The 23,853-nt window shown below is 47.6% G+C and overlaps 1 protein-coding gene across 2 annotated transcripts in view; it reads left to right on the top strand.

Annotated features, from left to right (window-relative positions):
• The first annotated feature begins 230 nt into the window (after nucleotides 1–230).
• Nucleotides 231–23,853, top strand: part of Gabra5 (gamma-aminobutyric acid (GABA) A receptor, alpha 5) — a 67,588-nt gene continuing 43,965 nt past the window's right edge. Inside the window, exons 1-5 of one of the 2 annotated variants that reach the window (XM_005410412.2) lie at nucleotides 231–506; nucleotides 882–1,041; nucleotides 16,751–16,872; nucleotides 19,024–19,091; nucleotides 19,216–19,406. In XM_005410412.2, coding sequence (XP_005410469.1) covers nucleotides 956–1,041; nucleotides 16,751–16,872; nucleotides 19,024–19,091; nucleotides 19,216–19,406 — 467 coding nt within the window. In that variant the 5' untranslated portion in view covers nucleotides 231–506; nucleotides 882–955. Of the gene's footprint in view, nucleotides 507–881; nucleotides 1,042–16,750; nucleotides 16,873–19,023; nucleotides 19,092–19,185; nucleotides 19,407–23,853 lie in introns of both variants that reach the window. The other variant, XM_005410411.2, reaches the window with a different exon arrangement.

The following is a 23,853-nucleotide window of genomic DNA, read 5'->3' as shown; positions in this document are numbered from 1 at the left end:
CGGGCCGGGCGCGAGCCGGGGAGCGCCGCTGTCACCGCGTGGCGGGCGCCCTGCCCTCCCCGGGAGTCGCGGAGGGCCCTGGCTCGGAGGTGGGGGGGATACCTGTTGTGTGCTTCCCCAGCCTGGAGTTGGGGGCGGGGTGTCCCCGGGAAAATGCTCCTGTGCGAACTCCCGGTTGTTGTGCATCCGGAGCACCTATTTGCGTTATGCGCATGTTGGGAAAATGTGCCTTCTCTGAGGTTAGAGCCCAGGGACCGTGTCTGCCTGAATTTCAGACGCTTGAATCACGGCCCAGTCCCCAAATGCGGTGATCAACCGCTCGGGCCTGGGGCCGGCTGTGGAGAGTGCGCTGAGCGTCCGGCAGGCAGCTGTTCTCTTTCCGAGATCCCGGGTAAGACTTGTCTCTGAAACGTGCCTTTTCTCCTCTTCCACATGCTTTCTCCCGGCACCTTGCAGCACGAAAAACAGCGTGTTGGCTGTGAACGAGCGGCAGATACTTCACAAAGGTAAATTTATTCCACTTGTGGATTTGACAGATGTAAAATACAGTTGCTCAGATAACACCGGGCGTGTATTTTAATAATAGGGTCTAGCGGGTCATTTAATAACGTGCTAAAAAATGAAATACTGTTTGAGACCTGGGGAAAATCAGAATGATTTTACATTGCGAGTAAACGTAAAATTGAGCCACACCGTAACTTCTTTTACACCCCCTTCCTGCCCGAGGAGGCGGCAGGAGGCACCTGGCGCGTGTCTGCTGGGCAGTGGCTGCCGGCTTCCTTTCCTTTGTTAACCGTCTCCTGGTAGCAGTGTGACTTCATTCCTGTGTGCGACACAAACTCGGTCAGGTTCACATGTTTTCGCCTTTGTGTGCTTTCCAGCTGCAAGATTAAGGTGGAGAGAAGAACGGTGATTCTTCCCAACTCAGCTGCTTCGACTATTATTCTTACTGGGAATGGACAATGGAATGTTCTCTAGCTTTATCATGATCAAAAACCTCCTCCTCTTTTGTATTTCCATGAACTTATCCAGTCGCTTTGGGTAAGTTAGCCTCTGTGCTTCTATTTTACGATTTAGGGGCACTGGTGCCTTTGTGAAACTGTATGGAGCACACCGTCAGTTCAGCAAGCCCTCGCCCGCAGCCTTTGCAGACCTGTGCCCTCCTGTTTGTCCTGAGTGAGTGAAGTTGTCTTGCTTGTGGCCCACACTTTGTTCCTGACCAAGTTTGCTTCTGGCGTGGTGGTCTCTGGTACGACTTGGAGGAAGGAGGCAGATTATGTTTTTGGAAGTAGATTTGGAAGACCATTCAGAGTAAGCTGTGTTTCCTCCTACGTGGGTTAAAACAACTTCAGAAGTTCTTTTGCGTGAAGGGCATTCACTTTTGGTCGACAAGGCGGGGTGTAGCATTCCAGTTGCCCTCCTTGGTCCACGGTGTGATGAATTTGCTTTAAAGTCAGGCCCGTGCTGTGCATGTACCACAGAAAAGGACTGAACAGCGAGGGGTGTGGAACTGTCCAGGGAAGCACAAGTAAGTTAGCCTCTGTGGGGTCAGCTGCACACGTCCGAGCGTCTGAGAGACACCCCTGGGGTGCTGGTGTCGTCATTTCTTCCGTCTTGGCCTTTTAGTATCCATGTGCTGGGTCTTACCTCCCCACCCCCGACAAACTGGTGGTAAGCAGCATTGTAGATGGATGCTCCTACGAGGCTGATGTTGCTCGGCCTCCCTGCTCCCCCAGTGTGTTCTGGCAAATCAAGAGGATTGGAATTTGAAGCTGATGGAGTATAATTAAGAAATTAAATTTCGGGACCTGAGTTGCGAAAGCATCAGTTCTGTAAAGATGTGCTGCGGGGGTGGTGCAGTGCGCCCTGCCTGGGTGTAAGTTTCAGAGGGATGGAGACTGTGCATTGCCCTGGGGCAGCCTGGTGAGACCCTCCCACCTAGCAAGCAGAAGTGACCCTTCTGTGGGGCTCTGACATTTTCTGATTTGTCCTGTGGGCATTCTCTGCTTTTCTGAGCCTTCCAGATTTGAGCAAGGGAAGAGAGTCGATGGGGTGGGGGGTGACAGAAGACTTCCCAGAGCAGTTAGCCTAGGTGTGCCTGAGCACAAACCCGAGCCCTCCAGGAGGACTTGGTCCAGCAGAGCTGAGGAGCATGCCTGTCCCTCACCATCATGAGCCAGTCAGCCCGTGCACGCCAGCCCTAACAGAAAGAGCTGGACGGTGTGTCCTGGCCCTGCCAGCCCTCTGAGTGTCCCTTGGGACGGTGGGGACTCCTACCCTTCCATGCCCACAGTTTCTTTATTAAATGGAGGTCTTCCGTTGCAAGTTCTCTCCAGCTGTTAAATCCGTAAACGATGATGTTCACAGTGTTCTTCTAAATGGAAGCTGTGTGTGTAAGTGAAATCTACAGAATAGTCAGTGTTGCAGGTTAACGTGTTGCATAGTCCATTTGTTTACTGATCCACTGCACATGTTCAGGGATACTTTAGAAGTGAAGAATGTGCCAGCCGTGCAAACATGTAGCTTCTTTATACTGCTTTGGCCAACATAGGTTATTGTGAATTTACACTGAACAGGCAGGAAATAATCACACTCTGTCGTAAATACAAGTCTGAAATCAGAACTAATGGGTAAGAGGAGTGTAACCACAGGAGACAGTTATACTCTATTTCTCATTTAATTTTATAGCTTTCTGAAGTCCTTTTCGGCACACAGAGGCAATTGTTAGTGTCTGGAAGAAAACAAGGAGCAAGTGGTAGGAGACCCCTCACTCTTTCCAGAAAATTAATGCTGGAGCTTTAAATATTTTAGGTGTAAAGATTTTAGTTTGTGTAGTGCAACACAGAACAGTACCTACTCACTGCAGAAAATACGTGGTATGCAGGAAAATACATGAAGAGGGAGAATGTCTTTAATCCCACCCAAGGCGGCGATCCTTCACACCTTGCGGTTTGCCTTTCCTTGCTTTGGGTACATTTTTGTACAGTTGGGATCATACTGTCCACTCGCTTTCTTTGCAGTTGAACCTTTGTCATCACAAATGCTCTGGACTGTGTGATTGCCAGGTGGACGGACATTATTACAGGCACGAATGGATTTTTATTAACTGTTCCCCTAATTTGGGATGTTTATGAGGTTTGTCATTGGACTGTTACATGTTTTCCTGTGGTGAACGTATACGGTCTGCCCCGTTTTAAAGTATGGGAGGTCATTTCTGTGAGAAGATACTCCTGTGCATGGGATTTTACGTCAGGCTGTTGGAGGGTTTTTAAACTCTGAATCATGCGCGTCCAGCTGCCTTTGTCAAACAGAGCTTTAGTAAGTGAGAAGCCGAGTTACTCACACTGGCCAGCAGGACCTACTTCTTAACGGCCACAAAAATCATAGATGTTCAGTCCCCATTTCTTTCTCGTCCTGTGTGAGGCTCCTTTCAGCTTCTCATTGCCTGAGCATACAGGAGGATCCTTTTGTCAAAGCCTAAGGAAAGTGTCAGGACACCCTTTGCCTTTAAACTTGACGGCAGAATAGCTATCACAGTGCAGGGTACCTGATTTTATATGTATGCGAGGTTTAATTCCAAGCACAGTCATATGAGCTAAGTACTATTAGCCCTATTTTCCAGCTGGGAAAGGCGGATAGGTGAATACCTAACTTGGGAAGGGCACAAATCAAATAACTGCTAGGATTCCTTACTCAGAAGACTCAAAAAGGTCATTCTTCCTAGCTATTCCTGTGCTCCCTTATTCGAGAACAACTGGTTTTCAATAGAGCAAACTAGCGTATGCGGCAAGGGTGTGATTTTGAAAGGTGTTTTCTGCTTCAGGGTAGAGAGAATGTTTTTGTACTCAGAGATTAGGGAGGATGAAGGGTGTGAGTAAGTCCTGATGTTTTTCTCTTGAAAGGGAAGTGACAGAGGCCCTAATTTGAACAGGATTGTAGGACTGGAGTGCCCCTGTGGTGCAGGAAGCCAGAGGCCTGCAGGGCGTAATGACAGTTACTGGAAGTCAGGCCGGGAGGAAGAAAAGAGCCAGTGGTCAGATCTGGGGCATGTACTAAGTTCACATGCAGCACTGGTAAAAGGTGTAGGTCTGGCAGCCAGGAAATGCATTTATGAGAAGGGAAGTATATTTGCAATTCCATAATTTTTGTGCAGTTGCTTTAAAATATCATGCGTATTATTTCTTTTCTTTTTCCCAGTCTTGTTCTAAATTTGATCAGTCACTAGCAGGAGCTAATTTCAATACCTTTAAAATTTTGCTCTTAATCTTCAGTTGTAGAACAGAGCATGAGTCAAGCATCCAACTGAACACAGGCTTAATGTGACAGTCAGCCTCCTGGTCTGGCCCATTTACAGATGTATGATGGTGTAAGCCATTATAATTATCTTCATGACACCGGTAACCCAAAGTACATGCAGAGAAAAACTAGCACTGGGATAACATTGGAGTCAAGGTAATGTCCAAATATGTAACTTTAAATGGAATTGATTTGTCATTATTCAAAAAGTCATACTTTATCAGACTTGATAGATCAGTAATCGTTTCGGGATAGATCAAGTCTAGCGCAAGTCAAAGACTGATCCCATTCATTTCAATGTACTAAACGAATTTTAGAGATACTGAGAAAAATATACATCAGACTTTCATTCCATGAGAGCCATAATTCAAACAGACCTCTACAAACAATATTTTATCATTGGCAATTAGAAGCACGTTCTCATCAAAGCCACTTGTGAATGTGGACGGGAAAGGTTTTTCTTTCTGTTTACACGAGTGTGCCAGCTGGGCCTCTGGTGTCTTCAGGGGCCCTATTCATACACAAACTCAAGGACAGTTGCTTTCTCTTAACTGGAGCAGAAAGTACATTCTGTCCGAATCATGCAGGCACTCACAATATCTTCAATGAGATGTCCTCCCTCACACACCCCCACATGAAAAATTCCTCCTGCCCTCAGCTGCAGGACATAGTCATTATAGCAATTATAAAAACACTTAGAAGCACCACTGAAGCAGTTAGCAAGGACAGGAGTGATGACATATCCAGATCTACACTTTAGGCACAGGCACAGATCATACAGCAACATGTAGGTGACCACAATGTTTTTAAAAGTCTAAAGCAAAGTACTTCGGTTATGTGTTTTATGAAGAAAACTTTCAGTGTGTCCGTCATGCCAGTGGGCAGTGAGCACGGCTCAGAAGGGCGGCAATCGAGCACAGCTCTCTGTGGACATCGGCTGGCAACCAGCGCCGAGATGAGTCACCGCCTCACTTCAAGGAGAGTGTGGGCTTCCAGATTTCTACAAAGATTCAGCGGTGTAAGATGCATATTTTAATTGGTGTGTAATTTCAGAAAAAAGAATTAGAACTAAAAGCAAAAAGATCTCTCATCATAAAACTCTCAAGCAACACTCATTATCAGCATGTATATGGCTGCATCCCCATAACCTTCAGAATGCATTTTTAAAAATGTAATTTTCGGTTTTCACAAAATTCTTTCACTTTGTGGATTAGAAACCTCTAATTAGAACTTAGAGAAGCATGTCCACCTGCCGTCAGAAAGTAGTATCAGGATCCACCCCAGGGAGGCCAACCAGGGCTAATACTCCCACTGCAAAGCCTTCTCCAGAAAGTCTTAATATTTATGCACCTCTAGAAATGGAAGCATAGGGGAAATCTATGTATTGGAAACAAAAGAATATACTAACCTGGAGCTCAAGTAACTACTGCAGAAACAGTCTAAGTAAAACCAGGATGTGGCTTCTGAAATACGAGCCACAGGGAAGGGCTCATAGGCCAGGACCACTGACACCCATTATGAGGAGCCTGTAGGAAGTCCAAGGAAAACCCCATCTTATGTGCATTTATTTATTTATTTGAAAATCAAAAGATGGAATCTAAAAGTTCCCGAAACACAGGACCAGTTAATTTTCACTTTGAACGAGACAATTGGGCCATCATTCCACAAACAGTTGGCTCCTATTTCAAGACTGCCGGGGGATGTTTGGGTGGCGTGAAGTATTACTTTGACAGGGTGGCTTAACTCTGATCTCTGCTGCTGTGTGCTCTGTGTGTGATGTCCAAAGTTTCTTAACATCCAGTTCTGGATCTCAGAGTGGGGATAATTGTGGGTCCTAGGACACAGGGCTGATGTGAAGGATCCATTACTCAACCTGTGCAATGCTTAAACAGGTTCAGTGGTGATGGCGTGCACATGTGTGTGCTGAGAGCCTATTAGTCACCTTTCTGGGATTTATGACCAAGAGACCCCTTGAGGTGTACTCGGCCCAGGGCCCAGCGGGGCCCATGCAGAGTGTCCCTTGCATGGACAGCTTGGGGACCTTGCCCTCCTGCTTCTGCAGGATGTATGGAGTCCTTACCATGTCCTAAGCTCTGCTCTACATGCTGAGGCTCCACAGGAGCAGAGCAGAGCCTGCCTCTGAGAAGATGCATTCTGGTGTGCAGGAGACAGGTACCAAAGTACTGAGCTGTGCTGATGGCTATGACGTCTAATTCAGGGTAGCAGATAGTGAGTGTGCTGGCAAGGGATGCTGTAGCAGGGACTGGGGGAAGTGAGGATGTGAGCGGCGGCATTTGCAGAGAAGACAGACCCAGCGGCAGAAGTGCCAGGGGGTGTGCAGGCTGTGGGAGGGGCTTGCCGGGCATGTTCAGAGCAGAACGTGGGAGATGGGGGTAGGGATCGATAGGAAGCAAAAACACAGAGGAAGATGTGGAGTAGCTCAGATCGTGAAGGACCTTGCAGCCTCTCTTGGTAGTGTCCGTTGACTTTTATCTTGAAAGCTGCAGAAAGCCCCTGAGTGGCGTTTCGTTGTTTTGGACTGTGGGTCTTGCCGTTGTGCCCAGGCTGTTCTTGAACTTCTGAACTCAAGCAGTCCTTTTGCCTCAGCTTCCTGAGGAGCTGAGCCAACTCAGGATGGCAGCACTTAGCAGGGCCAGGCTCATGAAGTGGTTCTGAGTAGGTAGGAGAGAAATGGGATTCAATTCTGATGTGACAATGATCTGACTGAAATGCTTTGCATGCTGAACGAATAGAATGGAGTGGAATCTGGCGGGTGGGAGGGACAAACGGAAGCAGCAGTGCAGTTAAGCCGTCTTTGAAACGACCTGGGGAAGGTATTCTTTTGGCCAGCAGAACTTGTTGATGGGAGTGTGGACATGAAGGAAAAAGACAAATCAAGAATGACCCCCATGCCGGGCACACACCTATGATCCCAGCACTCGGGGCTGAGGCAGGAGGATTGATGCAAGTTCGAGACCAGCCTGGGCTACAAAGTGAGCTCAAGGCCAACCTGAACTGCATAGTGAGACCCTGTCTCAAAAAGACAAAAAAAAAAAAAGAAAAAAGAAAAAAAAAAGAAAAAAAGAATGACCCCCAGACTCCACCAAGTATTTGCTTAAAACCTGAGGAGTTCCATTATCTATCATGAAGCTAGAGAAAACAGGAAAAGGGATTTGAGAAGAGAAAATCATGAGCGCAGTGATGGTTATGTTAAGCTCTTGGAGGTGTCAGATACGCAAAGGGAGAAGCCAGCCAGGTCTGCGTCCGGAAAGGACACAGAGGTCTGGAGGTGGTAAAGAGATCAGGCAGGATGCCTGGACTTGAGATTCTCCCACGGTTGGTGGGAACTACTGGGAGCCACATGGTTGGACGAGATCTAATAGGGTCTGAGAGTAGACGGAGAGGAAGAGGTCCCTGGGTTGCGCCCTGGGACATTCTGCGTTCAGAGGTCAGGAAGACGAGCATGGGAGGGCAGGGAGACTGAGGAAGAGGGGCAAGTGAAGGGAACAAAGAAAGGTGCCCTGAGGCCAACTAGCGCAGTGCGGCCAGCTGCGCTCACAGACCCACTCAGCTGAGGATAGAGGACGGCTCTTGGTGTCTGGCGGTGAGGAGTTCATTTCTGGCCTCCAAGAAAGAGATTTCGTTTCGACAGAGGGAATAGGAGGTGGACAGGAGCCGAAGCAAGAGAATGGAGGAGAGGCAGCAGGAATTTCTAGCATAGCTAACTCTTTCAGTGGGTTTTGACGAGAAAAGAAGCAAAGAATACAGCGATAATTAGAAGGAAATATGGGGAGAATTCAAGAATTTTTAAGACTGGAGCTGTTAACAGCAGATGTGTTTGCCAGCGGCTAAGCTGAAGGAATAATGGACACTGCTGATGAGGGGCAGGACAGTGCATGTGCTGCGCCGTCACATAGGGCGGGGGCCACCCACCGTGGCTGGGCAGAGGGAAGGGACTGAGTCTGTGAACCAGGGCAGGCAAGATGGGGGAATGTGGCCACAGGACCGTAAGACTTGGGATCTGTCCTGTAGTCTAGGTTCTAGGACAGGTACCAGTGTCGGGGACATGGGGAGCCTGCACAAAGACGGTGATCAGAAACGGGCGTGAGCGAGATTTGGCCAGCTGAAAGGCAGGAAGTGGAGGACCTCATTGTGGGGCCCAGGAGAATGGGAGGCGTCTAGAGCTCTGGCCTACCACTTCCTGTCCAGGACTTTAGCCACATAAAACATGTTTCAAACTCATGTTTCTATCTGAGGGGCATCTCACCTAGAAAGCTGGATTGGTATTCATTGTCTGGATAATGTCAACCATATTTTTTTCTTTTATTTGCTGTTTTTCATTGAAGTATGACTCACAAAGTACTTGAGGAAAACACTACGAAAGCTGTCTTTTTTCTTTGTTGTTGCTGTTTCGTTACTGTTTTTTCTCTTTTAAAAAATGGTGCCATTTCGAGGGGCCTATGTAATGATCTTAAAGTAACAAACAAAGTCAAGATGCATTTCTCAGAAGTACTCAGATACCCAGGAGAGAATGCAGCTTCAGAAGACAGGTAAGCTGAAGGATAAAGCCAGTCCTGTTGACTCCCCAAAGTACTTTCACGTTGAAACTGTCTGCAGTTGCCCTCATTGATCCCACTGTAGGTAAACCGAGAGTGGCTGTCGTGTCAGCACAGATTATATCACAAATAAATGCATCACACCCTGTCTTCACTAGTGCTGAACGTGGGGAAACAATGCCGGGAAGATTGCTCATCCCTAGAAGTGAAATGACTTGTACCCTGAAAATACATAATAAGGAAATATCATGACAGCACTTGGTAGAGTGAACCGGTTTAAAGGTAGGCTATACAAGGTATTATTACTCTTATCAGAGATTAGTGTAGATACCTACCCCAATGGATAGTTGTTGTAGGTAGGATTCTGTAAGTTGCTCAAAAGAAATGATACCTTTAGATCTTACAACTCCTTGCTTACTCCTCTTTCAGAGTACATTTGGGCCTCAGCATTCAAGGGGCACTGGTTCTGGGATCCCATCCCACACCAGACCGTGACGCTGAAGTCAGTGGTGTAGAACAGTACAGGGTTTGCTTATAACCTGTGCTTGTTCTGCACACTTTATACCATCTCAGGATTGCTTATGCAACACTGTGGAGATTGCTTACACAATACTCTATTGTTAGGAGGAGAGTGATGAGGAAAAATAGTCTGTGTCTTTTAGTAGAGATGCCATTGTTTTGTTGAATATTTTCTCAGTGGTTGGTTGAATCTGCAGATGTGGAACCCGCAGATACAGAGGACCAATGGGAATGAATCTATAGCAGGGCTCATCCTGGGCTGGTGACTGGCTGATTTTGGAGTTAGTTTTTGCACCCCTTTCTTTGGTCTGACACCCAGTCTCCATGCTGGAAACTCTGGTTAGTGTCTCTTTCCTCTGAACCCAGGCAAAGCTCGAGTTTTCTCTCTTTTGTGATCATGTATGTTTTGCACCATGTCACTGGATTCTTGTGCCTACTGTATTGTATTGAAATTCTCTGGACGCACGACTGACGCCTGCAGGAGACAGTCACGTCTCAGACGTCAGGGCCATCTTTGCTGTCCTACGCTCCTAGGTCTCACCTTAGTACCTGGCAGTGAGCTTCCAGAATAAGCACGAAGCCCAGCCCTAGGTCCACTTTGCAGACGGGCGGGTGGAGGGGCTCCCAGGGCTGGCTCTCCAAGTTGGCTCGCAGGAAGGTTCATAGAGAGGGTGGGTGGGGTTCAGAACTGCACTTCCCCGTCACCACCACCCAGATCAACGCGAACCAAGCCTCCAGGGCCCAGAGATCGGAGAGAAGCCAAGCGCTGGACGTGGAGCTGCAGGGCTTAATGTTGGCACTGCTGCGTTTCAGTCCTGCTTTGGTGCCTTTCCTTTCTATCCTATTTGTACTCCTTCCTTTCCCTCTACTTCTCCTTTTAGGAATGGAGATGTTGACCCTGTTCTGTTGTAGGTCAGCAGTATTTAATTTTTCAGGGCCACACATGTAAGAGTTTGCTTTGAGTCTCAGGGGGAGCTTTGGACTTGGACTTTTCAGTCATGGTGGAACTGTTGAGACTTTGGCAACTCTAGAGCTGAACTAAATGCATCTCACATAAAGAGATAGAGGTAAGTCTTTTAGGACCCCACAAGGGAAAGTTCAGTTTAGAGCTAGAGAGTCTCACAAAGGTTTAGAGGTGGGGCTTTTGGAAGGTGACTGTACCATCAGGACCTAGAGGTTCACAGCGGCTGTGCTGCCAGGAGGGGGGGCCTGGCTGGAAGAGCAGCCCTGCCCCTCGCTCTCTGTTTCCTGGCTGCCCTGACGAGAGCGGCTTCCTCCCTGTCCCCTCCTGTTGTGTGGTTCAGCAGGATATGGACTGGAAACCACGGGCTCAAATACAGCTTTCCTCCTTTGAATGGTGGGTGTTGGATATTTTGTTCCAGCTTTGAGAAAATGATTAACACAAAAGCTATTGTCAATGACACCTGATCTAGTCTCAGCTCACAAAACACCCCTCCACTCAGAGAGGAGAGCCTTGAGCTCATCCTTGAAGCCAGCAATCACCCATAGGGGAGCTGAAAGCATGCGAACTCCTTGCTGTACGGTCTGGTTCAGAAGATCTGGAAGGTAGAGAGCAAGCGTGCAAGGAGAAGAGGACCTCTCGTGGTTCCACCCGCTATTTCCTCTCAGTGAGGGTGTGCCAGTGTGTCTGTGTCACATGTTTGTCAAGTGCTAGTGACGAGATGGGCAGAATAAAGCAGGCTGAAGTACTCAACCTCAGGCACAAACCTGAAAGGTGACACCCTGTGACAGAGGCACTGCAAGGTCCCCTGACATCTGTGGAGTCCCCTGAAGGAGGCTGTGCCAGGGGCTAAAAACATACAGCGCTGTGTTCTGTGATGAAGCAAGAGTCTTCCTCCTTGTGGCTGTGAAAGGGCTGTATTTCATAACCACATGCTGCAGGTGTGTTATTTTTGAGGTTGATCTACGGATATGGAGAGCTTCATAGAAAAAAACAAAAACAAAAGCCCCTGCCTGCCCCAAGGATCATTTTTAGGCCTTCCTGTAGAATCGATTCCTCCCTTCTTAGTGCCAAACTGTAGTTAGCACTGTAAAGAAAACACTGCAGAACCAGCCATGCCTCCATTATACAGGGGCCACAGAGAAATAAGGCGGCTATGGCAGGACACAGTCGATATTGAAATTTCTCCAAGAGCAGCGTATTTGTGTGCAAATAGTTGCCAATGTATTTAAATGCTTTAGGAGAGTTGACACTAAGTAGAAGCTGAACTGTGAGATTCTGAAGCACCGCACCCTATCCCATTGCCATGAGAAAAGACTGGAGAGTTTGTGAAGTGGGGTTCAGAACCACGGGCGTCTCGGAGCTAGTGGAGAGGTGAGCCTTGGTCTCCATTCCCAGAGACAGTGAAGACAGTGATACGGAGACACCATGGAATCATGGCCCGTCATGCCAGCAAGTCTTTGTCTCCTAGTAGCCAAGAATGTGCAGACTGAATGTAGTTCAAGAACATTTTCACACTCGGAAGTGGAATAGCTTAGAAAACTCTCCTTGAAACATTAAGATACAGTAGTGCTCTTTTAGCCATGAGGTCCTATTCTAGGACACCCCAGTAGATTCCTAAAATTATAAATGATATCAAATCCTTTGTATACAATGTCTTTCCTGACACATAATTCCTATGACAAAGTTTAATTTATAAATTAGATACACTAAGACAGCAGTTCCAGACTAGCTGGGCACTCGGGACAGCCTTACTGGAAGAATTTTTCCATGCACCAGGGAGGGAATGGGAGATGACTGAAGTGCATTCCTTCATTGTACACTTCATTGCTATTATTGTTACCTTTGAGTATGGGATGAAATACACCTCACTGTAATGCAGAATCAGTAGAAGCCTTGAGCGTGTTTTCCTGCAGCCAAGTGGTCCCATCTGGAGGTGATGAGAGACAGTGACACTAGAAGTGTGTTCTTTATGTCCAGTCTACTCCATGATCTTATTTTTTATTTGGTATCACTGCACAAAAGCTTGCTGCACAAAGATAGGAAGTTGGGAATGGAAGCAGATTTTTCAATGCATTTGTGGCAAGATTGCACCTTCATTTTAATCCAGAATATATGGATATTATCTCATACATACTTTTAAAACCACTGTCATTTGCAAACTCAAGCAGTTGATCCTCTTGTTGTACAAAGTTTCTTCCACTTGGTGTATAAAAATAAGATGGTCCAGATCCAGTCCTTCTGAGTTCAGAGGTCTTTTGTGTTTGGAAAGTAATGCTCAAATTCTTTGGAAAGCTGATACAGGTGGTCATGCACCAGATAGGAGAAAACAATCTTTTTAAAAAATGTGCTAATATTTGAAATATGTCAAAACACTAGAGTTCATTCATGACTCCATAATTCTAGCTTGGCACTGAATGCAGCCACTTTAACTGCCAACTTGAACACAGTTGTTATTCTCCCCTCAGATGACAGATTGAGTTCCCTGAGTATGTTGAATATGTCACACAAGCAAAATCCGTGACCCATTCTGTGTCACTGAAATGTGCTAGCAATAGTGACTGTTTTTAAAGCTATCTATGAAGAGACTGTTATAACTCAAAAACTCTGCCATGATCTACTTTTAGAAATCCACCTCACTTCTGTGAATAATAAATGTGTGCTGCTCTGCATCCACTTCTTCACAGAGCTGTACAAGCAAGCATGAGTTAAGAATATTTAATATGACTGATAATTTAAAATCACATCCTGCAAAACACTGTTAAGTTTAGGTAACATTTCCTGGGGAGGCAGAATTTCTCTGTGGATGATGCAGTGTGTAGACTCCCATTGAGAAGTGACCTCCTTGACCTGAGCAGTGAATTCAGAAAACTGTCATTCACAACAGCCACTCTTTCCAGGAGTACATCAACACAGAATGACCAGTACCGTTTTCCTGATACATAAGCATTCAAAGACTTGAATAGTTCTGTAGCTATGGAAGCGCACATAACATGTCCTAGTGCGTGTCCTCCTGAAAAATATATCACACAAAAATAAGCATTATTGCCCTTTTGGCGACACTGGTAAACTCAACCTGGATTGCATATCACAATTACTATCACGATTCTAAAAATCGTGACTCAAAATCTTCTGCTATTTTAGCAGTTTGTCTACTTTCGGTGATAGCCAAAAGAGGAACATGTGCCACCTTTTGAACTGCAGCCTCTCCTAAAAGTTCCTGACAAATATCCTTAGCAGGAGGCAGGACCAACTCTTCACCAATAACAACGGGCTTCTTAGTTTTGACAATCCAGTTACCACTAAGAATGATGCTGTCACTGCAGGCGTGTTTGATGAAGGGGTGGCCTTTTGTAGCTACTGTTCTTCATCTTCACTTGTTTTTCCTCTGAAAAGCTCCAGAGGCTTGGTTTTTAATGCAGGGTTTTTGGGCTTCATGTGGCAAAGCATTTTGAAGATTGTGTGGCTTCACTGGATAGCTGGTGGCCACATAGTGTACTGAGACAGCTTAGAGAATGTGAGTCATCTGTTGTAACAAACCCGTAATTTACATAAAGCTCTTGGTGTATTCTTCTAAATGCATCTTTCTTTTTACTGGCAGTCTTAGAGTCTTCTGCTTTTCATGACTGGGTCTTTTCCACTTTTCAAAGCTCTCCAGTGATACTTGCTTTTTACTTATTTTGGTTAGGGTGAGCTGGTAGGCTACCAAAACTGTGACTGAGACAAGTTGGCAGTGTGGGAAAGTGGCACAGATTGAAGTGGGAAGTAAAATGATGGGTAGGGCATGTGGAGACTAAGATAAGCGTTGGATGCTGACTGAAAACCTGTGATCAGATGTAGTACCATTGAAGTACCTCAATTCACTTGTCACTCTAACGCCTGCCACCAGATGTAGCTTCATTGTCACTTGTCACTCACTGGTAAAATTCTGATATGAGTCTACAAGCAATTGTTTTATTATGATTACTGCAGTCAAACTTCTCTGTTAATGTTAATCTTCATTTGCTGCTGCTCCCCAGTGCTAACATCACTGCCTCAGCTCCACCTCGGATCACCAGGCATTAGATTCTCATAAGGAGTGCACAACCCGGAGCTTTCACATGGGCAGGATTCATGCTCCTATGAGAATCCCGTGGCCTGCTGATCTGACGTGGGCTGGAGCTCAGGCAGTGATACAATCCATGGGAACAACTGTCAATACAGACAAAGCTTCACTTGTTCCCCCATCTGTCATCTCCTGTCCAGTACTTAAGACCCCCTGGACCAAGAGACTAACAACCACAGTAATAAAAAAGAAAAATTACAGACATATACCATGAAAACCTCAGTGTCACTACTCTTGCACTTTGGGGAAAACTATTCTGTAAAATAGTTACTTGAAGACAGCGAGTGATCCATGCCCACCCTATCTAATAACTGAGAAGGCTACAGAGTGACTCATGGACAGATCGTGTATACAGTATGGATACACTAGACAAAGGGGTGGCTCATATGCTGTGGACAGGTCTGTGTAAAATTTCATCACACTACACATAATAGCACAAAATTTAAACCATGTAAATCATTTATTTCTAGAATTTTCCATTTAATATTTTTGGAGAGCAGTTGACATCAGGTAACTGAAACACCAAAACATAAAACCAAGGATAAAAGACTACTCTGCTTCTACTAGTTCATATTTTCTCATCCCCATTTGTAAGTTAAAGAGGCAGCAAGGACGTGCCAAAAATGAGGCACATGGGCATCACCTAAAATTGAATAATGAAACCAACAGCCATTGTGGATGCCATGTGAAGAGGACCGTGAAGCCAGACTTGGTTTACCCAAGCATTACACAACTGAGCAAGCACAAATTTAATGTTCTGTCTTACGCAGCCCTAGATGATTTCAGGACTCTGTGAGGTTTAGTTCTTTTTCTTTCTGAAGTGTGAAACAAAAAGGGAAATTAATATTTTAAATATTAAGTCAGAGGAAAATCGTATGTCTGTAGGCTCTGAATTCAGTACTGAATTTCAGCCTGTTAGAGTTTCCACTATATGCATTTTAATGGCAATGTGAAAATTAGATCAGAAGAACTTTATACCCTCTCACTCAAAAGATAGTAGCTTTCGGCCAGTAAAGAATTGATGTGTTCAGATGCAATCAATGAAAGTGGCCAATTTTCAAGAACTGGGTGGAGCAGGCACACGCTGATTCTGACCTCAGCCTCCCTCGGTGGGTGGATGGACAGCAGCACTCAGCTCTAATGTCATCTGTGCTGGAGAGAAAGTGCTTAAGCAGATCTGGATTTCACAGCCAGGCAATTCAAGAAGGTAGCAAGAATCATATGTTCTTTTCAAGTGCCAAAAGAGCTGACTTTCTTGGAAGCCAGAGTTGGCTTTCAGCTCAGTAAGTCTCCCTGGAGCCCTTGAAGTCAAGCCCAATTTGTAGGTCAAGAGATATTTGCCAACGAGAGCATCTGTAAGAACCGGAGGTAGGACTTGTGCTCCTCAGATGTGTTCCTGCCTTCTGGGCTTTTAGATTTCCCAAAAATAGCCTTCGCTTTGTTCTGATCTGCTCAGTGCAGCCAGAGGGCGCAAAACAATGTGTGCACCTGCCCCGCCCAGCTCTTCAAAATTGGTCATTTTCATTGAGTGCATCTGATCAGATCGAGTCTGGTTTCTAGCCACTCCCTCTACAATAAGCTTGTGTAGCCTGCATGACTTCACTCTATTGAACAAGCTCAGAATATTCTTCTGGTTTCTTTCTAAACTTTCAGCCTGCTCTTCCAGGGGTTTTTTCTGTGACTGTGATCTGTTGGGTCACACAGTATGGTCATCAGCTGTCAGAGAAGGGTGTGGGAGCCCAGACACATGTTGCAGATCTCATAATTTCTGGTCATCTATTCCTGGCATATTGCTCATGGCACAGATGCTTCCAGTCCTCCTAAGGGTACGGTAATATTTGAGCACATGGCCGTCCTTGCTTCTAACTTAGGTAAAGTTTTTCGTGATTTCCCTTCACACCCCAACCCAAGTGCAGGTGGGTCCTTAATTACATGCAGGTTAGGTTTTTCTGAAATCTCCTGGGAGTGGATTAGACTGCGCTAGTCCACATGCTGTGGCTAACTTGTTTCAAAACTATGGAAACATCCATAACAAACAGCCCCTCAGAATCAGAGTGATGGATTTTAAGGTGGACAGATTTTGAGTGGGAAACTTAAAGGTAGGTTGGTAGACCTTTTGCCTGGAGCAGAGCTAAGGTCATTCAAGGACTAAGGCTGATGGAGGCAAGCGGTAACCTGGCAGCCTGGGGGATCCCTTGCCCGATGCCCTCCCTCCAAAATGAGCCACTGTATGCTTCCCAGTCTGCTATCCTAGAAGAATTTGTAAGACGCAATACAAGTTTTAACTCTTCCTTTTGTTTCCCCTTCAAAAAGCTTGTCACAAATGCCAACCAGTTCTGTGAAAGATGAGACCAATGACAACATCACCATATTCACCAGGATCCTGGACGGGCTCCTGGACGGCTATGACAACAGACTGCGGCCGGGGCTGGGAGGTGAGTGCAGCTCGCTGGCTAAGAGAGCTGGGAGCCAGGGAGAGCTGCACTGCAGGCTGAAGCTGGCAGGTGCTGTGGTTCAGAATCTCCTAAAGGGCTGTGCTGCCAGGATGCAGCCTTCCTTGCTGGCTGCTCAGTCCTCGCCACGGGCCCTGCGTCTTTTAGCGTCTTTTAGCGTCATCCTCCCGTTGCAGAAAGCTTGGGGATAGTGAGCTCCCTAACCTGTCCCTACAAACTCCCAAATAATCTTAACGTCGATCTTGGTTCATTTACACAGGAACCGGTTCTTAGATAGATTAAAGCTGAAAGGACTGTATGTTAGGAAATAATAGGACATTAACCTGATTTTGTTGTATTTCATTGTGCAAATCACTTTTCAGAAGTCCATTGTTTGATGTCATTGTTCTTTGCATGTATATCAGTTACATTTAACTTCCCACTGTGGCTGTAGCCATGCTATTTTCCATAGTCAGCCTCTATCTGCAGGGGCTATGCGTGAAGCCTGCATGGTAACAAACTCTATGTTGCTATTTTGTCTTATACATACACAACTATGATAAATCCTAATTTATAAATTAGGCACAGAAAGATTGACAATAATTAACAAAAAAGTAGAAAAATTATAACGCTCTACCGTAAATCGCCACACGAGTTCCATCCCAGAATGTTCCTAAACTGGATTCATTCCTAAGTCCAGCAAAGTGAGTCTGATACATCTCTGACACAAACGTATAATGTAAAGCACAAAAACACCAAACACACACACAAATACTGTGAAGAAACAATTTTTACTTTTCAGCACACAGCAGCACAACTGTGACAATGTCTGGCAAACACACAAGCTACCTCCGCGGTTTGTTTGCATCTATGAATGTTCGTAATGCCGCGTCTGTTCGGATCTGTGAAATACCACAACTCGAATGCTCATAAGTCAGAAACTTGTTATACTATAATACAGGTTTGAACTATTTGTCCCTAGAATTTTCCATGGAATATTTTAGGCCCTTGCTCACGGTGAGTGACTGAAAAGGGCGAAGGTGAAAGTACAGACAAGGGAGGCCACTGCACTTGTGGAAGCTGGTCGATAAACTGAGAGGAGATGGTGCTTTCAGAGCACACAGGCAGGTGTGGCTTAATTTTATGCCAAGAGTTACATGCAGCTCAGGGCGGTGCCTGAGACAGACAGCCTGGCGGGCACCCTCATCTCAGGTAGCAGCGCCTCTTGCTGGGGAGGGACAAACACATAGCTGAGGGTGTACAAGTAGATGCTGGTCTCTTGGGAGGCTCCAGGGCATGAAGCTGGGCGAGTGCTGAGCCCATGGTGCCACCAGCAGGTGGCTTGGGGTCCGTCAGTGGAGGCTGTTCTGTATTCTGACATAGTCTCCACATAGGAACCCAGAGTTCCAGCGCCTCAGTGATGCCCAGGAGCACGAGAATTCCCCTCACTCACAATACTATTGGTCACTTTTATCTTTTGTGTATCTCCACCAATTTGAAGTGAAGTAGCCGTCTCCCACGATGGGAATGTCTAACAGTTTAAAATGTCACAAAGGAGGAGCCGGTCTTTCTTCTCCATTGCTCCTACAGGCCACTGAGGACATGTTTTCAAGGGTCCTTTCCCAGAGGACACACAGCATCACCAGGTTCTTGTTTTGCTTTTGGCAGTGTTGGGGATTGGGCCCAGCCCAGCACCTCGTGCATGCTGAGCAAACGCCCAGTCGCTGAGCCACATCCCCAGCCCTGTGACTCCCATTTTATTGGAGACCCTCCCACGTCAGCCTCCCCCGTCAGGAGTTGTCCATCTCCTCCAGGGCGCTGTGTGGGAGGCAAGGTGCAGCGGGGTAGGCTGGCTGACCGTCTCAGACGTACCGAGAAGAAAACTGAAACGCGGGTGCTCCTTCCACGGCCGGGACTGAGTCAGCCCAGGTCCCCGCAGCAGACCAAGGGGGTGCCTCGTCCCTTTCCTTAACTGATCATGTTTTATGTAGCTTACAGTTGCAGCAGCTTGGTCCCACTGGGTATGGGGTCAAGTCCTCCAAACCTACCAAGCCCGTCCCAGTGCCCTGGCTGGCTGGTGGCCTGAGCACAGAGACGCTGTGACGAAGGCACGTGGGGGACCAGTGCGTGGAGCAACCGGTGTCTGTGTTTCAGAGCGGATCACTCAGGTGCGGACGGACATCTACGTTACCAGCTTTGGCCCGGTGTCAGACACGGAGATGGTAGGTACCGGGCGGCCCGCGGGGATCGCTCCAAAAGAGCACGCAGAGCGGCCGCAGACCCCTCCTACTCAGGCGTTGCCTCCCTGTGCATTAGGAATACACCATCGACGTGTTCTTCCGACAGAGCTGGAAGGACGAGAGGCTGCGGTTCAAGGGACCCATGCAGCGCCTCCCCCTCAACAACCTGCTCGCCAGCAAGATCTGGACCCCAGACACCTTCTTCCACAACGGGAAGAAGTCCATCGCGCACAACATGACCACTCCCAACAAGCTGCTGCGGCTGGAGGACGACGGCACCCTGCTCTACACCATGCGGTGAGCGAGCACCTGGCTGGGGGCTGGGACTGGGCGGGCGTGGAGCTGCAGGACAGACTGGGACCTGGCCAGCGCCAAGGACCTAGGGACCCACTGTTGCTGAGATGGTTGGAACGTGAGCTGTGTGTGCGTGCGTGTGCATCTGTGTACCCTGTGACCTCCAAAGCTCGCAGAGATTCTTTCTTTGGGTTGTTGTGAAAGCAAAGGCATTAGATACCTACACTTCTCTTATTCAAGTTCAAGAGCACTTCTGGAATAATTAGTGACCCACATCATGTAATATAGGGAAAACTTACTTTATAAAAATTTCTTTCTAAAAACTAAAAAGAACCCTCTTGGTTGCGTTGCACAATTTTGGCAAGTTTTAAAAGCCCATTTTCATACACTTTGAGGACGTTCCAATGCTGAGGTTAAATTTTAGTGTTTCAAATTTAAAATATTCATTAGTCAGTTTTTCTCTGAATTATTCATTGTCCTTTAGTAAATCGATAAATTGACCAAAGAGAAAGGCTCCTTTATAGCTTTCCAAAGTTTCCATGGTGGGCTTAAGTAGGCTTCGGAAAATATTTGCAAGATTATTTAAAAACCCACTAAAGTCAACTAAAAAAAGCATATGCATTTACATAGATATTCGTGGGATTTCTCTTACTACAGTTTTCCACAGAAAATTTTGTGTTTCAAAGAAGAAATCATAATGGAAATAATGTCAGTGCTTTCGTGCTTGGAGGCTGTGTTTTCTAACATAGGTGCTCAAGGACGCTTTGACATGTGGTGTCCCAGACCTGACTTTTCTTGTAACAACCTGAGCGGGAGCCAGGAGGAGTGAGTCCGTCCCACCTGCAGCTCCGCCCTAGTTCCTCGTGCCCTGCTTCTCCTTACGTGGAACCTCAGTGTGCTTTCCCCGTGGACTGGCACATGGGCGTGGGCGTCAGTGTCCCTGGGCCGTGCCCGCTCGGGCAGAGAAACATGTTAGAAAGCTGGGAGACAGTGCTGGGGTGGAGTCACTGCCCTGGAAGAGGAAATGGGAGGGGAAAGCGTGTGTGCTCTCAGCCCCGTGAGCCAGGGTGAGACGGAGCTTGAGGACTTGAAGCATCCGAGGGGCCACGTGGGGTTGGGGTCAGTTACTGATGCAGTTACTGTCGGATTGAGTACGTTTTGTTTATAAGGTAAAAATACCTGTAGTCCCCAGCGGAGGACGGTCCTGCTTGTTCTCACCAAGAGACCATCGTTAGGCCCCACAGCTGAAGGATATAACACGGAGCGTGCGGTTTTATTTCTAGAAGGCAAAGGAGCGCTAGCATCTAGTGCATCACTGCTGCCGTGGGGCGAGGAGTCAGCATCACTGTTTGGAACGTGGAGGAGCTGGGGGCTGTGTGAAGCTCAGTGACAATACTTCCTAACATGCTTGAGGCTCTGGGTTCAATCCTCAGGACTGCAAAAGAAAAAAATAAAAACAAACTAGAAAGGGAGGCCGTAGGAGAGAGGCCTCCAGCGAACACCGGTTACCAGGCGCAGACATGAGCTGCAGTCCTCCCAGCCCTGCTAGACAGATGACAGCATGACCGAGAACACCAGAGGGAGCAAAGCTCTGAGGCGTTTATTTTGTAGTCAGCCCAGGATCCCACAGCTGGCAAAGGGGCAGCAAGAATTTGAGCTCAGCTCTGAGCAGTGTCCGGTTGAGTCCGTCCCACTTGGAAACTGGAAGGACGGTGCGGTGTGGACAGTGGCGGCCTTCCCAGCGCCCCGTCTGAGTGTCGGCCCGAAGGGGCTGGAGAGAGGTGGGCGGAGAGCCATCAGTGCACTCACTAGCGGGCGACCGTTGTGCAGAGTTGCTGGTGAGCTGCAGAGTGGATAGGAGTTTTCTTCTTCAGTTGTACACATTCGGAAAGTGAACACAGCTGCTCTTCACATGTTATGAATTTTAATGTGGTAGAGCTATAGCTATGGCAGTACCATTTCACTGATTCAGCAGAGATGGAGAAATGGCGATACACACCCTGGAGTCACACAGGGAGTGTCCTGACGCCGCACCCCGCCGTGGGGCGCTTCGGCAGCACGGCTTCTTGTGTGTACGGGGCCACTCCAGGCAGGCCCGGTGCTAGTTAGGGTCTCAGGTGTCCCCAAAACCCCACGTGGTGAAGGCTCCTGCTCCCCACGGTGGCACCACTGCGGCCCGGAGGGGAGTCTCTGACCCGCTGGCGGTGTGCCCTGGAAGAAGACTGTGGGCCCCCGTTTTTCGCCTTTCACCTTCCTTGCTCCCTGGCCGTGAGGGAAGCTGTTTAACTCTGTTGCGCATGTCAGCCGTGCAGTCTTGAGCCCTCACACGGCTGGCGCAGTAGGGCCAGCTGCCCCGGACGTGAGACTCCAGAGGTGTGACCTCAAAAATCTTTTTCTGTAAGGTTTTTATTCCTAATGTCAGGTATTTGTTACAGTAATAGAAAACTAACAACTTATAAACCAAATGTGTCCCTCAATCCAGTAATTTTTAGGTGCTGTCTCTCTTAAGGAAATCTCCAGGAAATAGGAGCTCTCTTCAGGCATGTCAGTGTCTGCCATGACACTATACTTACGCCTAATTCAAGTGATGAAGGTACAAGGTTTAAAAGCAGGGTTTCAGCTCAGGCAAACATCTGCAAATGCTTGAAAATACTACTGTCACTGTTTTTTTAAAAAAAATAACTTCAAGAAACAACCTGAAAAGGTAAAAACAAAAAGTAACTCCAAAGAAGTGATTGTATTGAGTAGAAGTTTTAAGATTCCCACCAAGGCCCCGAAATTAATTAATATTGAAAGAGCACACCTTGAACTGGCAGACCTTTGCCAGGGTGACTCAGGAGAAGCCCGGAGCAGCGCGCAGCGGATGCCGTTTGCCCCCAGATGCCCGGCAAACAGGCTTTGGCACTTCCTGGACCTACTCAAGAGCACTAGTTTCAGGAACTTCGCGCTACCAGTGAGTCATTCTCTGTAAGATCTGCAGATAAACTTTAGGCCGCTCAGGGTGAGCTTGAAGCTAACCTCAAACATTTCCCGCTGAGTCCTCAGGGAGGTGACACCTGGGGCTGGGTGCACTCAGTGGAGGAGCACGGGATCTTCAGACATCCCTAACCTGCAAGAAGGTGACCTCTCTGCACACCCCTCCTGAGTGGAAAATGCCGTTTCATCGACCTGCCGTCCCGCGTACTCTAGCTCAGCACAGGCCTGCGGCATCCATGATTCCCTCAGAGTCGTGGGGCCGCCGCTGCTGCTAGCCTTGCCAGAGAGGGTCAGGCTACATTCTGCTGCCCTGGGAAAGGGCTAAATCCAAAATTTCAAGTGCAGTTTCTACAGAAGACCTATCACTTTCACAACACGGTAAAGTCAAAACTTGGTAAAGCAAGCATCAGAAGGCAGGGATATCTGACGGGACACTGTCTTCTAGCAGAGTCCTTGAGCAAGCAGAGCGATCCTTTTACACAGACATTCCCAGGCTTGAGCTTCAAATGTCAGGCAGTTTGGTGGGGTCACTTCTGCAGGAGCCTCAACACGGCAACCTCCCCCAGCCAGGCCTTCTTCTAGGGTACAAAAGAAGAGGTGCTGAACCCACAAATGGGCTTTAGTCACCAATTTCTCCTCTGTAGTACAACGTGCAACATGCAGTAGAGTAACAACAGGTCCCGGATGAATGCGTGACTGTCACCTTCACCAGAATTCATAACTGCTTTTGCTCTGAGTATAACTATTGGTAATCCTTGCATAGCAGTTGATCCAGATTCCTCAGCCAAAAAGCACTTGCAGGGTACCGGGAGCCGCATCTCTCCAGGAGCGTGCCGAATCTTGTGAGATAGCTTCAGAGCGAGTGAGCTGGGAGCCAGGTGCTCCCACACGCCGGGGGTAGCATGATACGCACTGCCGTATTTCCCAGCGGTGGGCCCCAGGCAGGAGAGCAAGTCCCTCCTTAGTGTGAGAGCACGCTGGCTTTTCTATCACCAGGACACAGCACCTGGCACAACTTAAAGGGTACTTAGTCTGGGTCATGACGTCAGAGGGTTCAGTCAGCAGCCCGCCTCCTCCAGGGCAGGGGCATCGTGGTGGAAGGGCATGCGCAGCCAAGCTGTTTACTTCATGGCAGCAGAGAGCAAAGCAGGAGAACGGTGCCAGGGCAGAAGGGGGCAGGAACCAGGTATAGACCCCAGGGCACACCCAGAGGGCCAGCGAAATTGACAGATAGGTTTAACCGTCATAGAAGGGCAGGAAGCCATCACAGGCAAGCAAGGACTTACGAGGAGGCAGGCGCTGCTGGAACCGCCCGTTTCTCCCGTCTCAGGAAACCTGGTGGCACTGCCACCTCCCATCCCTTTGTCGGTGCCTGTGTGACATAGTGAATGGGGAGTGCACCTTGGAGTGTCACTGTTTCGTCAGGGTTCACTAGAGACATAATGTACGATCTATAAATGCGTACGTGTTTGCA

The sequence above is a fragment of the Chinchilla lanigera genome, unplaced genomic scaffold (genome assembly GCF_000276665.1).
Source record: "Chinchilla lanigera isolate Chin_1 unplaced genomic scaffold, ChiLan1.0 scaffold00132, whole genome shotgun sequence".
NCBI classification, from domain to species: Eukaryota; Metazoa; Chordata; class Mammalia; order Rodentia; family Chinchillidae; genus Chinchilla; species Chinchilla lanigera.
This window is presented reverse-complemented; position numbering and strand designations above follow the sequence as displayed.